The 16,363-nt window shown below is 36.4% G+C and overlaps 1 protein-coding gene and 1 non-coding gene across 2 annotated transcripts; one reads left to right on the top strand and one right to left on the bottom strand.

The window, feature by feature from the left end:
* Window positions 1-343: 343 nt before the first annotated feature.
* TRNAW-CCA (transfer RNA tryptophan (anticodon CCA)) lies at window positions 344-416 on the bottom strand. Its single transcript has one exon. It is a non-coding gene; the product is annotated as a tRNA-Trp (tRNA).
* A 9,592-nt stretch (window positions 417-10,008) lies between these two features.
* LOC103016209 (ferritin light chain-like) lies at window positions 10,009-16,113 on the top strand. Its single transcript, XM_057546321.1, has 2 exons — window positions 10,009-10,090; window positions 15,611-16,113. Exons 1-2 carry the CDS (start codon window positions 10,009-10,011, stop codon window positions 16,111-16,113), a joined length of 585 nt encoding a protein of 194 aa, XP_057402304.1.
* The last annotated feature ends 250 nt before the right edge of the window (window positions 16,114-16,363 follow it).

Raw genomic sequence — 16,363 nt, 5'->3', positions numbered from 1 at the left:
AGTTGCATATAGTTAATGTCCTAATCTAAAGGAAGGATACTCTATATCTTTTGTTAAAATTTTTGGCATGACTCTTATGGTAGTTACATATATGTTACTGTATGAAACCAATAAAATTGTATTTATTTAAAGTAAATATATAGCCTTGACATTGATTTTGACCTGATTTTCCCCATCTTTTCTTTTTTAAAAGAAAAATTTATTTATTTATTTGGCTGTGTTAGGTCTTAGCTATGGCACACGGGATCTCCGTTTTGACATGTTGGGTCTTTTAGTTGCGACATGCAGGATCTTTTAGTTGTGGCATGCAGGCTCTTAGTTGCAGCATGCATGCGGGACTTATTTCCCTGACCAGGGATCGAACCTGGGCCCCCTGCATTGGGAGCATGGAGTCTTAACCACTGGACCACCAGGGAAGTCCCATCCCCATCTTTTCCTAATGAGTTGCATTAGCAAAAAAGGGTAAATAGATTCTAGAAAACACATACAATGGTTGGCTGCAAATCCCATTCAAAGATTTACAATATTTGTTGCTCAATTCTGTTCCAAAATACATATTTTGCTCACATTTTGAAATGTTTGACTTCAGGCTATCACACATGTTATAATCCTTGTCCCTGAACCTCTGCTTGGGGAAAGTGGCTATGAAGGAATTTCACTCTTATTCTCCTGTTTCCAGAATTTCTGTATTTCATGGAAATTCTGGAAGGATCCCAGTGGTGACTCTGGTGTTTTAAAAACTGATTTGGATACCCAGCTGCCATTGTCACTGCAAGAAAATCTGGAAGGCAAACAGGGAATGTGAATTCCTTGACACTTTGGGGAGAGATAAGCATACATTAAGAGTTCCAGTAGAAAAAATATTTAAAGGTGGATTAGTTTAAACAAAATAAATAATGACACAGCTTAGCTGGTCCTCTATTTAGTGGTTCCTGCTGTGTCAGTATAAGAAAAGCTAATTTTATGATTTCTCAGTGATACCATCTGAGGTAGCAGTGGAAAGGTTCCAGAATGCAAATTTACAGAGTGTGCTTCAAACTAAGACAGATACTTCAGGATAAATCAGATATCTGCTGGAATGAAACTCCAGGAGGGTGGGTACCACTTCTGTGTCCCCAGCACCTACCATAGTCCCTCATTGATGGGTATGTAAGTGCTTTCTAATTTTTCTCAACTACAAACAATGCTCTACTAGTATTCTTGCACATGTTTTTTGTGCACTTATTTGAGTAGGTCTGAAGAATAAATTTCTAGAAATTAAACTGCTGCTGATTAAAGAGTAAGTATATTTTACATTCCTATAGTTATTTCCAAAATTCCCTTCAAAGAAGTGGCAGGAAACTACACTTTCTGAAATTTGTGTTTCAGAAATATTGACTCAAGAATACAGTCACTAGGAAAAAGAGCAATGCTGGAGGTATCATGCTCCCTGACCTCAGACTATACTGCAAAGCTACAGTCATCAAAATAGCACAGTACTGGCACAAAAACAGACACATAGATCAATGGAACAGAATAGAAAACCCAGAAATAAACCCACGCACGTATGGTCAATTAATCTACGACAAAGGAGGCAGAATATAAAATGGAGAAAAGACAGTTTCTTCAATAAATGGCACTGGGAAAACTGGACAACTACATGTGAAAGAATGAAATTAGAACATTTGCTCACACCATATAGAAAAATAAACTCAAAATGGATTAAAGACCTAAACATAAGACCAGAAACCATAAAACTCCTAGAAGAAAACATAGGCAGAACACCCTTTGACATAAATTGTAGCAATAATTTTTTCGGCTCTCTCTCCTCAGGCAAATGAAACAAAAGCAAAAATAAACAAATGGGACATAGTTAGACTTAGAAGTTTTTGCACAGCAAAGGAAACCATCAACAAAGCAAAAAGACAGCCTACTGAATGGGAGATAATATTTGCAAATCATATGACCAACAAGGGGTTAATATCCAAAATATAAAAACAGCTCATACAACTCAATATCACAAAAAGAAACAACCCGATTAAAAACTGGTCAGAAGAACTGAATAGACATTTTTCCAGGGAAGACATAGAGGTGCCCAACAGGCACATGAAAAGACGCTCAACACTGTATTCAGGAAATGTAAATAAAAACCACAATGAGATATCACCTCACACTTGTCAGAATGACTGTCATCAAAAAGACCACAAATAACAAATGTTGGTGAGGATGTGGAGGAAAGGGACCCCTTGGACACAGTCTGTGGGAATGTGAATTGGTGCAGCCACTGTGGAAAACAGTATAGAAGTTCCTCAAAAAACTAAAACTAGAGCTACCATATGACCCGCAATTCCACTCCTGGGTATATATGCGAAAAAACCAAAAACACTAATTCGAAAGGATAAATGCATCCCAATGTTCATAGCAACATTATTTAAAATAGCCAAGCTATGGAAGCAACTAAGTGTCTATCCACAGATGAATGGATAAAGAAACTGTAGTATATATATACAATGGAATAATACTCAGCTATAAAAAAGAATAAAATTTTGCCCTTTGCAACAACATGGATGGATCTGGAGGGTAATATGCTTAGTGAGATAAGTCAGACAGAGAAAGACAAATACTGTATGTTTTCACTTAGATGTAAAACCTAAAAACCAAAACAAAGATGAATATAACAAAGTAGAAAGACTCATTGATATAGGGAACAAACTAGTGGTTACCAGTGGGGAGAGGGATGGGAGGAGGGACAAGATAGGAGTAAGGGATTACGAGGTACAATCTACTATGTATAAAATAAATAAGATGGAAGGACATATTAGATAGCATAGAGAATATAGCCAGTATTTTATAATAACTTTAAGTAGAGTGTAATCTATAAGAACAGTGAATCACTATGTTGTAAACCCGAAACTAATATAACATCGTAAATTAACTATAGTTTAAAAAAAAGCATACAGTCACTAGGGAGACAGTTATAAGGTGTGTGTGTGTGTGTGTGTGTGTGTGTGTGTATTAGGGATTAAAGCATACTTCATTAGACTCCTTTTGAAACTTTTTCCTTAGAAATTTTTTTTAAAAATTAATTTTTATTGGAGTATAGTTGCTTTACAATGTTGTGTTAGTTTCTATTGTACAGCAAAGTGAATCAGCTATATGTATTCATATATCCTATCTTTTTTGGATTTCCTTCCCACTTAGGTCACCACAGAGCAGTGAGTAGAGTTCCCTGAACTATACTGTAGGTTCTCATTAGTTATCTATTTTATATATAGTATCGATAGTGTATATATGCCAATCCCAATCCCCCAATTCATCACCCCCCCTTCCCCCTTGGTATCCATACATTTGTTCTCTACATCTGTGTCTCTATTTCTGCTTTGCAAATAAGATCATCTATACCATTTTTCTAGATTCCACATATATGTGTTAATATACAATATTTGTTTTTCTCTTTCTGACTTACTTCACTCTGTATGACAGTCTCTAGGTCCATCCACATCTCTACAAATAACCCAATTTTGTTCCTTTTTATGGCTGAGTAATATTCCATTGTATATATGTACCACAGCTTCTTTATACATTCCCCTGTTGATGGACATTTAAAGAGTCCATATTGCATGCTGTTCATTCCCCAGAGACCCGGGTTGATGACATCTATCTCTACACTCTGAGACCTGAGACATCATTTCCAGTGATTCATTATATTACTTTGGTGTGTTTTGAAGAAATTCTTTGTCTGGTCATCTAGGTTTTGCTTTTTTCTTTTGCTAGTTTTTTGATAAGGGATATAGACAGGGCAGAGGGAATGACACAATGCAAGAGTTAGGGAGGAAAAAGGAAGTGTAACTCCTTGTGTGTTTGTGTGTATTTCTTATCTTTTCTTTTTTCTTTTTTTCTTTTTTTGGCTGCACTGCACGACTTGTGGGATCTTAGGTCCCCAACCAGGGATCGAACCCTGGCCCCCTGCAGTGGAAACACAGAGTCCTAATCACTGGACCACCAGGGAATTCTCTTTGTGTGTACTTCTAACCAGAGTGTAGGTATGAGGGACAGAAGATGACCAGGGAATCTCTAAAAGGGCAGATTTTGAATACACACAGAAGGAAGCATAGAGGGGTCAGCTGAGCTTGGTACTAAAGATAACAGGCACTTGTTTACAAGGTACAGAAAAAGATGGAAAGGAAATACAATGAAAATTCTGCAACAGTTATCTTTCAGGGCTAAACCCTTTTATTCTTTTCAACTTTTCTATATTTTAGAATTTTTGTGCAGAGAACATATATTATTAGAATGTATTAGATTTCCAAACTGGAAAAAAACAACTAAAGAACTTTGGTTTAATTACTGCCACTTCCTAATTCTGTGACCTTGGGCAAATTTTTAAACCTTGTTTAGCCTCAGTCCTCTCATTCTTAAAAATAGGAATAAATGAATTAATTGTGTGGATTAAATGAGATAATATATACGAATGCTTAGTATACATTAAGGACCTGGTATGTAATAGGGCCCAATGAATTGTCTCATCGTCATAATCATTTTTATTATGAAGCGGGATGATGGTAGTAACAACTTATATATAGAAATAGTGGACTATTCCATAGACATTAAATGATAAGAACTTTTTCAGATAGCACATAATTGAAAAAACGTTGCAGTTCTCAGGAAACCAAGTACAAAGAGACTAAAAACAAATGCTACACACTTCTCAAAAAGAGTGCTTTTTCATAGGTGGCCTTTGAATAGAGATCCATTTTAAGTCTAAGGAAAACTTTAAATATTTTAATCAATATTTTATAATAGGTGATAGGTACTCTCCAGATTTTCCTCGTGAAACATAATTATTAGCTCTAATTTTGGAATCAGACCAATATATGTTACTGCTGGTCATAATGCCAGCACCAATAGTTATTATTTGGGTGTTCAAATAGTGTCCAAGGTATTTTTTATGCTCTTTTAAGGTCAAGCTCTCAGTTTTTGTGAAAGTGCCCCTTCATGGATCAAATCCCCAGAGCCATCCAATTGAGAACTCTAATTCTTAAGGCTTTTAATTTGTTTATTAATAACCTATAGATAATTTCACTTAACTTTGGAGTACATTTTTGTTTTCACAATTGAGTATGGACTGTTATGATTCCTTAGAATTTACATATCAAGAGAAATAACGCCATATTAAATTTCTGGCTGAGGACGCTGTGGGTGTTTCAACTTCCTTAACTGTAGTCATTCATCAAATCATCTTACCACCTCAGCTTCTCTGCTGGCCGTAAGCCTCCTCTCTCTATCACAAAGTACTAGCCTGAAATTTTTTTTTTTTTCCTTGCAGTTCAGAGTTTGTGATTTCTATCTCCTTCATGTTGTGAAAAGTCTCTTGGCTTATTCATGGTTAAGTGATGGACATTGTTACTCTAAGAATTCTCATTAAAACCGACTGTGTATAAATATGAAAAAGAGTCTTTTGGCCATCTACTTTGAAATCCTGATTCTGGTGTTGACCAGAATCCTAGAGCCATGAATCCTCATTTCTTATTAATAAATATTTTGTTTTTGCCATTTATGTTCTTATTTTTCAAATTATAGTTCATTTTCTTTTTTTATTTTTTGTTTTTTGTTTTTTGGATTTTTTACATCTCCCTAGGAGTATAATTGCTTTACAATTGTGTGTTAGTTTCTGCTTTATAACAAAGTGAATGAGTTATACATATACCTATAACCCCATATCTCTTCCCTCTTGCATATCCCTCCCTCCCTCATTTTCAAATCAAGCTTAAAGAGTGGACTTCATCAGAAATATGTGTTGGTGTATATTCCTTTTACAGGAAAAAATGATGGAAGATTTTTTTTTTTAATTTATTTTATTTTAATTTATTTATTTTGGCTGCATTAGGTCTTTGTTGCTGTGCACAGGCTTTCTCTAGTTGTGGCGAGTGGAGGCTACTCTTCGTTGCGGTGTGCAGGCTTCTCATTGCAGTGGCTTCTCTTGTTGCGGAGCACGGGCTCTAGGTGCGTGGACTTCAGTAGCTGTGGCATGCGGGCTTGGTAGTTGTGGCTCGTGGGCTCTAGAGCATAGGCTCAGTAGTTGTGGCGCATGGGCTTAGTTGCTCCACGGCATGTGGGATCTTCCCAGACCAGGGCTCGAACCCGTGTTCCCTGCATTAGCAGGCGGATTCTTAACCACTGTGTCACCAGGGAAGTCCCATGGATGGAAGATTTTTTAAAATAATACTTTTTAAAGAACTTGAACTGCAGATATGTCATGAAGTCTTTAATTTTCAAATACTCTTGTATCCTCAGAGCCTAACATGGTGCCTGGCCCTTGCAGGCCCTTGGGGAGGGTTTATTCATGCTAAAGCAACAAGTTCTTTTGGTTAAAAATCTACCCAAGTGGGACTTCCCTGGTGGTCCAGTGGTTAAGACTCCATGCTTCCACTGCAGGGGGCACAGGTTTGGCCCTGGTGGGGGAACTAAAACCAAAAAAAAAAATCTGCCATTTTATTTGGTAATATGTGTATCTGTGTTATCAGTCATCCTGCATATTAAACCGTCTTCGTGATTTAAAATATGCCAATGCTCAGGTCTCACAGCAGGGCAATTCAGTACCTCATTTTGTATTATTTGAAAGATTTCCAGGTGATTTTAATGTGTGCTGGGGTTGAGAACCACTTATGCAGGTCAAAGTTTTTGGAAATTTATTTTAACATTTATCTGATTACAGGTTTTCATTTCTCAATCATTTATCTTTAATAACTTAGGCTTCCTATGAGATTTAATGTAGGCATTTGAGCAATCTTTTTTAAGCCAAGAGAAAATAGTTTCTCTACCTTCTCCTCCTCACTTTTATTCATTACATTTAAAAATTCAGTGTGAGAAAGATAGAGATTTTGTAGGTTACAGAGTTTTGCTCTCTTATCTGTTGTTTTAACCCCTGGGTTTATTTAGTCACTGGTATGGAAATTAGCTCTAGAAATGATAGTTGACAAGTACACATGCATAGTTAGTGAGGGCCTCTCTTACAAATGTTATTTGTCATCCAACAAATAGTGGCTTTGGGACTTGAAACACTCAATGAGAGAGTAGAGTTAAAATTTAAAAGCTATTTAAAGTTCAAGGAGTTTTTCCTTTCAAAGGCAAGGCAAAGTTAAATTAAGGGGTTTAAAATCATAGTTCTGAGTGTGATGTTTTTAAAAAGACTTATTTTTGTAGCTAGTTTAGGGTATAGTTTTGCCTACCATTATAAACACTGCCTTCTAATCTCTTTTCTTCCATAATCTTAGCCTGTTTTTATGACTGAAGGATAAAAAGTACCAGAATTAAAGGACTTTTTGATGTACTTTTGTAGTAAAACAATGTATTCTTTCCATAGTAAATGAAACAGCCACAAAAATTATGTTCCCACTTGTAAGATAAGTAGATGGATAATTACACTGGTTTTAAAAAGAGCTATGCCACACAAGAATATACACAAGAAAATGCTTATTTAGTGGATAAAAATATGCTACCAGTAGAGCACAAACTTTTGAGAAAATATTTGTTCTACAGAAATTAGCACTACTGGAAAATCATGAAAAACAGGTCACTTCAAATTATAAACGAGTACCCTTGTACTAAGTTTCTCAGGTACAAAGTGAAGAGAAAAATCAGCTATTTTATTTAGGAAAAATCTAGTCAGCCAAACTAGATCACTTAGACTACCCAAATTCATTCCCTATTTGCTCACAGCCTACTAAAAAAATTGGAAGGAACTGTAAATGACTAATGATAGAGAAACAAATAATTATGATACTACAACAGATGAATTATTATATAGATATTTATAGATGGATTATTGTATAACTATTAAAATAAGTATGAAGGAAGTCTTACAACATGAAAATGTTTATAATACAATACTAAGGCAAAAAGTAGAATACTTTATATGTAAAATTATGTGTTTATGGGGATGAGAAATGAAAGAGTTACATGAAAAAAGTAAAAACAGTTTCTTTGGGTGGTAGAAGAAGAGATAGTTTTTTTCCTTTTTTTGTTTTCTGTTATTATTATTACATTGTTTCTACAATAAATACAATAAAAATGATAACCTTTAAATAATTAATAGGAAAGATCATTTTAAAATTAAATTCTTATCAGATTTATTGGTATCTCAATCTAGCCTTGATTTGCTATTTGTCCCTTCAAATAGACATGGAAAAATTATATGTGTGTTCCTGTTGTTGGGACTACGTGCTTTAAAGAGATGGTCCTTTGGGCTTCCCTGGTGGCGCAGTGGTTGAGAGTCCGCCTGCCAATGCAGGGAACACGGGTTCGAGCCCTGGTCTGGGAAGATCCCACGTGCCGCGGAGCAACTGGGCCCGTGAGCCACAACTACTGAGCCTGCGCGTCTGGAGCCTGTGCTCCACAACAAGAGAGGCCGCGACAGTGAGAGGCCCGCGCACCGCGATGAAGAGTGGCCCCCGTTCGCCACAACTAGAGAAGGCCCTGGCACAGAAACGAAGACCCAACATAGCCATAAATAAATAAATAAATAAATAAATAAATAAATAAATAAATAAATAAATAAATAAATAAATAAAATAAAAAAAAAAAAAACGAGATGGTCCTTTAATAGGGAACGCTACAATGCTGAAAAAAATCACTGGCACGTCACACTGTGGAAATTACTGGTATGGTGCCGACCCGATAGATTCAGCACATTTGTCTTGAATTTAGACAAATGTTCATTTGTTTAAATTTCCCTTTTATCTAAGGTCATAAAGAAAATTTTCAAATTTTTTTCTTCAATAAGTAGTATTTTCAAGTTGTAATGATAAAAACCAAAGTTCCAAGGATGATAAAATAGTAGAATTATGATAAGACATATCTTTGCTAATCCTGAAGCAGGTTTTGAAGCATAAGAAGACCTTGGCCAGGTACAGAGGAAATGGGCCCAGGTATTCAAGTAATAGCTTGACCCAAAAGATGAAAACAGGCATGGCCCAGAGTACACAGGGTTCTGAGAGATCCATGTAACTTGAACAGAAGGTGCCTGTTGTGATGTAATGGAAAATAAGTTTAGATAGGTAGAAGGCTGGGGGGAGAGAAGGACAGGCTTTGAAAGCCAGGCAGAAAAGAGTTTGGATTGAATGCATTCAGTTGGATTGATTGAAATAAGGTGACACTTTAAGATCCTCAGCCAGGAAATGAGAAAAAGTGTTGTTTTTTTTTACCAGGATGGGGAGGCATGTTCTTATCCAATTCTGTGGCAGGGGCAAGAAGGAGCATGTTCAGTTTGAAAACAAAACAGCATTTTGTCTCATTGCTTTAAATTGTTTTTAGTTACAAAGTTTGCTTCATTTCAGTCTCCAAATAAAATTAAAACAATACATGGCTTTTGTTTGTTTATCAAATGCAATCATGGTTTAAAAATTATTGAAAAACACAGAATATAAGCTCATGTATAAGCTACTTTTCACTAGTATAAGTAAAAAATGACATATAATAGACACTTATAATTTTAAAAAAATGACCCAACTCTCCCTGTGGCCAGTCTCACTCCCTATTTCTAGTCCTTTCCCTGTGTCTTGTGGTATTTATCTTTATACATGAGAATTACATATTTATGCTGCTATGTCTTATTCTATTTTATACATGATCTGTTGACTTTTCACATTGATAAATGAGGATTTATCTCTCATACAATCACGCTGCTTCCTTTCCCTCCGACCTCCCAATATAATTAAATCACAGATTTGGCTAAATTTTATTATGTATTTACATTATTTTGACTGTCTACACATATTTCACTGCTAAATCTAGTAGTGTACCATGATTATGCTTCTTTTCTTTTCCACTGGAGTCAATAGTTGTATCAATTATTCATTTGGAAGTCTTCTAAATATATTTTCTAAACATGGACCAATACTTGTCAGATAATCTGAGTTCCATTTTTAATTTATTTCCAGAAACCTTTGCTCTCCTGCTCCAATCTTGAATGATTGCTTTCTAGCCATATTTTATGATTTGTATGTTTGTTTGAGACTTGCATGCCTGACAATGGCTTTGAACTTGCTGAGTATTCTCAGGGGTCACTCAGTTTCTGCACAGAAAGACCCTCAAGTCTTGTGCCTGGCTACAGGTATTCGAGGACCTGGATGTGGAAAGAGGGCTGGTGAAGGGTGCAGGTATGTTTCTCCCATAAATGTATATACTTCCACTTAATCCACCTATTTTCGGCCCCTCAGCTCCCCTTGAGCTTTTCTGAAACTTTTCTCTCCTTAAGCTCAGAACCTTTTTGATTCATGTTCTACAAGGAATCAATCTCATGTCTGAGGATTTGGAAGAGGAAGTCATCAGGTTTTTTGAGGTCTAACTGACTCTTGTGCAGACTTTCAAACGATTCTCTGAATTCCAGATCTGTGCCTCATACTTCCTTTCTGTAAAACCAAGTTCTTGATCCTTTGCAGCTTGGTTCTTTCTCCTTGTTCTGAAGAAATTATGTTCAGTTTCCTCTATTCTCCCAATTCATCAGCTTTCCATCCTCCAATACCTGTTGCTATCTCCTATCCCCTGGTGTCTTCTCCCCGGTTTTTTTAGTCTTTTAGGCCTATATATTTTAAATATTATGATTGTCATTTTAATAGGCATTCAGGAGAGAATGGGAGTGATACATCCATTCAATTTACCATATGGAATCAGAAATCCCTATTTCTATTTAAAATCCTGTGGTGGTAGTATAGTATTTTATTTCATTCATTGTGAAATTTATTTTTCAAACATAGTTTTGGCAGAAATATGTCATGAACTGAGTCATCCTACTCTTTTTTTTTAAACACGGGAATTAAAATAAGTGTAGCATTATCATTCTTTGGGCTGCCTTTGAAAATTTGATTTTTAATTGGTCACAAGTAACTTTTTATCTTTCTCTTCAAAATCTTTTCATTTCATTGGTGCCTCCTCCTGATTAGTTTGTTATATTGACTCAAATACAACATTCCTAAGTCTTTGCAAGTATCATTCCTCCACATATTCTTCAATTACTCTAAAATTGCATTTCTCAGGAAATTTACATTAGTTATTATAACTTATCTATATAATTATATTTCTGGAGAATACAGTGGCTGATGCAAAACTGTCAAAGTCAGAACAAGACAATGATTGGGTTACCAATACTTATACACGTAACTCCAAAATTTTATAATGAATTTCTTTTAAAATCCCCAATTTAATACCACATATACCTGCCTTCATCTCTGGAATTGTCTGTGCATTTAGTACAGGAAGCAAGGAAAGAATAAATAATGGATAATAATGTGTTAATGAATATATACCATATTGATATAAAATAAGGTGATAATAGTTGATATATAGTATAGATAATTAATATTTAAGAAATAAACACTGAAGTAAGAAACCAAAAGCATTTCCCATACACCAACAGCTAATATAGTGGTTCTTTGGCAGTATTTCTAGTACTTTAGGGTGACAGATTGTTTCTGTATCCTATCTGTATTGAAAAACATTTGGGGTTTGAGATGCCAGAAAACTGATATTATTTATTTTCTTCACTGAATTAAGTGTTAGTAATGTATAAGCATCATCAAATTTGCTCTACTGTTCATACTTTCTGAGTTTAATTTCATGCACGATAGGCTGAAATTAGCTGTGTGTATATACTCAGAAAGCAATTAATACTGAAAAATTAAAATTTTCATCAATCACGGACTGGCTAATACTAGATCCTCAATTATAACCCTTACAGCAGAGCTATCTTTGCATGAAGTGGCAGCTCAATACATATTTGCTTGCTTTTTTGTTTTGGTTTTTTTGTTGCAATTTGTTAAGGACTTTCCTATATAAAACGTTGGTGAACTATGAGGGAATTTGTGCAACCTAGGTGTACATATATCATGATAGAATTATTTTTTATTTGATACATAAAAGGTAGGAATGGATGTCCTTTTTCTGGGCTGGAAAATCATTATTCTGCTAGGTGTGCTTCATACAGTCTCCAGTTAATCAGTAAATTATCAGCTCACTCTTTATCTTCCACTTCTTCTAAATTGTGTCTCCTTTTCCAAAATTTTAGGTGAGAGAAAGCTCATTGCCTAGGTAAGATGCTCTGACCTGTCATATCTGCCTCACTCTCAGCAGCCTTTCTGCTTTGTTGACCTTCCTTTAGACCTTCCAGCATAAATACCTGTTTTTTCCAAGTCTTACTTCCTGACCCTGGAGTGCAGCTTGGGAAAAACACACAAAGCTCATTGGCTCTACAACTACTTAATGATTTCCAACATTAGCTCAGTTTTATTCCCTAGATAACCTGCTTACCAACTGACCCCAAAGACTATTCCAAACTTCTACCACTTTTATCAAGCCCACTGCTGTAGGTATACTCCCTTTATCTCTGCTCTGTCAGAGAAGATAACAACAGTAGTTGCCACTTAGTGAGCACTTATTGCCAAGTGCCTTACAACAAAACTACACAGTAGATCTTTTATTCTTTTTTTTGTAGGTGAGGACAACCTCAGAGTGGAAAAGAAACGTACTTAAGGGCACAGAGCTCATACGCACACACAGCTCACCAGATAGCCTCTGACTCATGCCTTGTTAGCTTTTTCTTTGTTTTTCCCTTTATTATCTTTTAAAGTATAATATTTTACATGTACAAAAATACATAATGTATATATAATTGTTAAAGTTAAATAATAAAATAAATGTCCACAATCTCATCATCTAATTTAGGAACTAGAACACAATCAGTACTGTTGCATCTACCTATGTGTTCCTCCCTCTCCCACCCTCAGGCCTCTCACATCACTCCCAGAGGTTACCACTGTTTTCAGTTTTGTATTCATTATTCCCTGGCTATTTTTAAACTTTCTATTTCAAAATAATTTAAAACACAGAAAAGTTTAAAGACTATTACAAAAAATTTCTGTATACCCTTCACTAAATTCAACAATTGTTATCATTTTGCCACATTTGTTTTCTTGTTTTGTGTCTCTATGCATATGGTTGTTGTTGTTATTTCTGAACCACTTGAGAATAAGTTGTAGATATTACACCTCTTTACCTCTAAATACTTGGGTGTAAGTTTTGTAAAAACAAGGACATTCAATTATCAAAATCAGAAAATTAACACTAATGCATTACTATATTTAACCTATAGCCCATTTTCAAATTTCACCAGTTATCCTAATAAATATCTTTTGTAGTCATTCTATTCCACCCCACAAGCCCATCTCCCTGTTATAGGATCTAGTCCAGGATCATATATTACATTTAGTTGAATTGTCTCTTCAGTCTCACTTAGTCTGGAACAGTTCTTCAGTCAATCTTTGTATTTCTTGACCTTGACATATTTGAACAGTTCACGTCAATTATTTTGTAGAATGTCTGTCAATGTGGGTTTTCTTCATGATTTTCTTCATGGAATGTTTTTTCACAGTTAGACTTAGGTGATGACCTTTTGGCAGTAATACTGTATGAGGTTGTGCCCTTTTCAATGTAACACTCAGAAAGCATATGGTGTCAGTATTCTCCATTTTTGGTAATGTCGACTTTGTCTGCTTGGTTACGGTGATCTCTTCCAGGTTTATCCTCTCTAAAAGCACTATCTTCCCCTTTGTAATTAATAAGTAATTTATGGAGAGATACTTTGAGACTATGTAGCTATCTTCATCAAATTTCAACCCAATAGTTCTGGCATCCATTGACAATTTTGTCTGAATCAATTACTGCTATAATAGTGCTAAATGGTGATTTTCTACCTTATTCCTTCTACATGAGATTCTCCTATAAGGGAGAATTTTTCCTTCTTCCCTATTTATTTATTTATTATCAGAAGAAACTCATCTATTTATTTAATCTCAGTATAAACATTCATCACTAATCAGCATTGTCCCCTCTGTCATATGTCAAGTTTTCATATATGTTCTCGGGTCTTTCTTGGCTTTCTCTTTTGTTCAATGATCGTTTGGCCTTCTCTGTGCCAAAACAACACCATCTCAATTATTATGGCTTCATCATTAGTTTCAATGTCTGGTTGACCAAGTGTTCTCCTTCAATAAAAATTGAAAAGTGCCTTGGATATTCTTCCTTTTCCATATAAATATCAGAATCAACTGTCATGTTTCACAAAACCTCTGTTGATATTTTAATTAGGATTACATTAACTCTGCAAGTCAATTTGGGGAGAACAACTTTCTTTTAAAAAAAATTGAGACTTCCTTTCCATGAACATAGCATATTTCTCCATTTACTTAGGTCTTCTGAGTGTCTTTTGATAACATTTTATATTTTTTTCTGCATAGGCTTTATATATCTTTTATTAGATTTCATTTTAGATATCTATTTTTAAGCTATTTAAATGTAATCTCTTTCTAAATTATGTTTTCTTTGTGCATGTTGTTACAGAATTGTTTTCTGAATACTTGTTAAATTTTATAGAAATGCAACTGAATTTTGCGTATTGATCTTATGGTAAATTCTTATTACTTCTAATAAGCAGTCTTTTAGATTTTTTTACATAGGCTATCATATCATTTTTTGAAAAAATGCAGTCCTTTGTCTTCCTTTCCAATCTTTTTGTCTTTGATTTCTTTTTTGTCTTTCAGCGTGAGATTAATAAAATGGGCAGGGGACCGTGCACAATGTTGGGTTGTTGCTTCATTACCCAGAATCCATCGGGGTCCCCACTACGGTTTGGAACCATCTAGTGGTGATCGTCCGCTCCAGTTTACATATTGATGGGAAGGATTCAGGGTCTGCAGCTGACTGGACTTCAAGAAAGCACCAGTGGTTCCAGGAAATGCTGGCTAGTTGGCAATAGTTTTGTTGGCCCAGTTTGGGAATACTGAGTTGGTAGATCACTGCGCTAGCAGGATTCAAACTTCACCTCCCCTCTGGCTTTTGTGCTATTTTCCTGCCAGGCTCCTCCCTTCACCACCTGTCATATTCCATTCCCCAACCTCAGAATAAGAACTTTACTCTCCTTCCTTCCTACCACCTGCGGCGTTTGGTGGTGGGTAGGAGCAAATCCTTCATTCTATAATCACAGAATTCATGATATCCTGGGTGTATTTTCACAGGATTTTACTGTATTTATTTGTGTGTTTCCCCCTCTCCTTCCATTATGGTAAACTTCAGAAGGTTGAGGATTTTTATGTTTCATTCACAGCCGTATGTATGCTAGGAGAGTTCCTAGCAGGCAGGAACCCAAGAACATTTATTAAATAAAATGAGCAAATGGACACTGAAATCTTCCATTACATGGTTAATTTCTTCCTATAATTATATCAACTATTGCTTTAAATTTTTAAGGGTTTTTTTTTTATCAGATGCATACAAAATTAAAATTGTTGCAGCGTCTTGATGAACTCAGTCTCTGTTAATAATGTTTTTAGTGTTTTGTTTTTTATATTTTGGTCATGAAACCTATTTCAAGGCAGTGCGCTCAGAGGTCCCGCGGACCTGTCTCTTGCTTCAACAGTGTTTGGGCGGAACGGACCCAGGGGGGCCCCTTCCTCCAAGCCTCCGACCACCCTCCATCTTTTTTCCAGTGGCAACTTTCAGAACCAGCCCCTCAGTTATCCTCGGCCTCTGGGACCAGCCAGCACTGTTTTTTGAACTTAACTCCTTATTACCCATCAACCAGATTCCATCGAGGTGGAGGCCGCCTTCAACCTGGTCACCTTGCATGGGCTGGCCTCCTACACCCACCTCTCTCTGGGCTTCTATTTCCACCACAGTGACATGGCTCTGGAGGGCTTGGGCCACTTTTTCCTTAAATTGACTGAGAAGAAGCAGGAGGGCGCCAAGCCTCTCTTGAAAATGAAAACCCAGCGCAGCGGCTGTGCCCTCTTCCAGGATGGGCAGAAGCCGTCTCAAGATGAGTGGAATAAGACCCAGGACACTATGGAAGCTGCCATTCTCATGGAGAAGAAGCTGAACAAGGCCCTTTTAGATCTGCTTGCTCTGGGTTCTGCTAGCGCAGACCCTCAGCTCTGTGACTTCCTGGAGAGCCACCTCCTAGATGAGGAGGTGAAACTCATCAAGAAGATGGGCAACCACCTGACTAACTTCCGATGGCTGTCTGGCCCCCAGGCTGGGCTGTGCAAGTGTCTCACCGTCCAAAGGCTCACCGTCAAGCATGACTAAGAAGGAGCCTCTGCAGCCCAGCGGCCTTTGAGGAGCCCTCCGGTGCCAGGGCTTCTGCCTGAAGCCTCTCTCTTCAGCCACTAGGCAGTTTTTAACCACCCTGGAGCCCTCTTCCAAGCCTTGGACCAAATGGAAACAATAAAGCTTTTTGCAGCAACAAAACAAAACAAAAACTCCCCCACAAAACAAAACCCAAAACCCCCCCTATTTCAATACTAACATGACAACAAGCTTTCTTTTGGTTACTATC

The sequence above is a fragment of the Balaenoptera acutorostrata genome, chromosome 5 (genome assembly GCF_949987535.1).
Source record: "Balaenoptera acutorostrata chromosome 5, mBalAcu1.1, whole genome shotgun sequence".
Taxonomy (NCBI): domain Eukaryota; kingdom Metazoa; phylum Chordata; class Mammalia; order Artiodactyla; family Balaenopteridae; genus Balaenoptera; species Balaenoptera acutorostrata.
The sequence above is the reverse complement of the archived record's forward strand: the minus strand, read 5'-3'. Positions and strand labels throughout refer to the sequence as shown.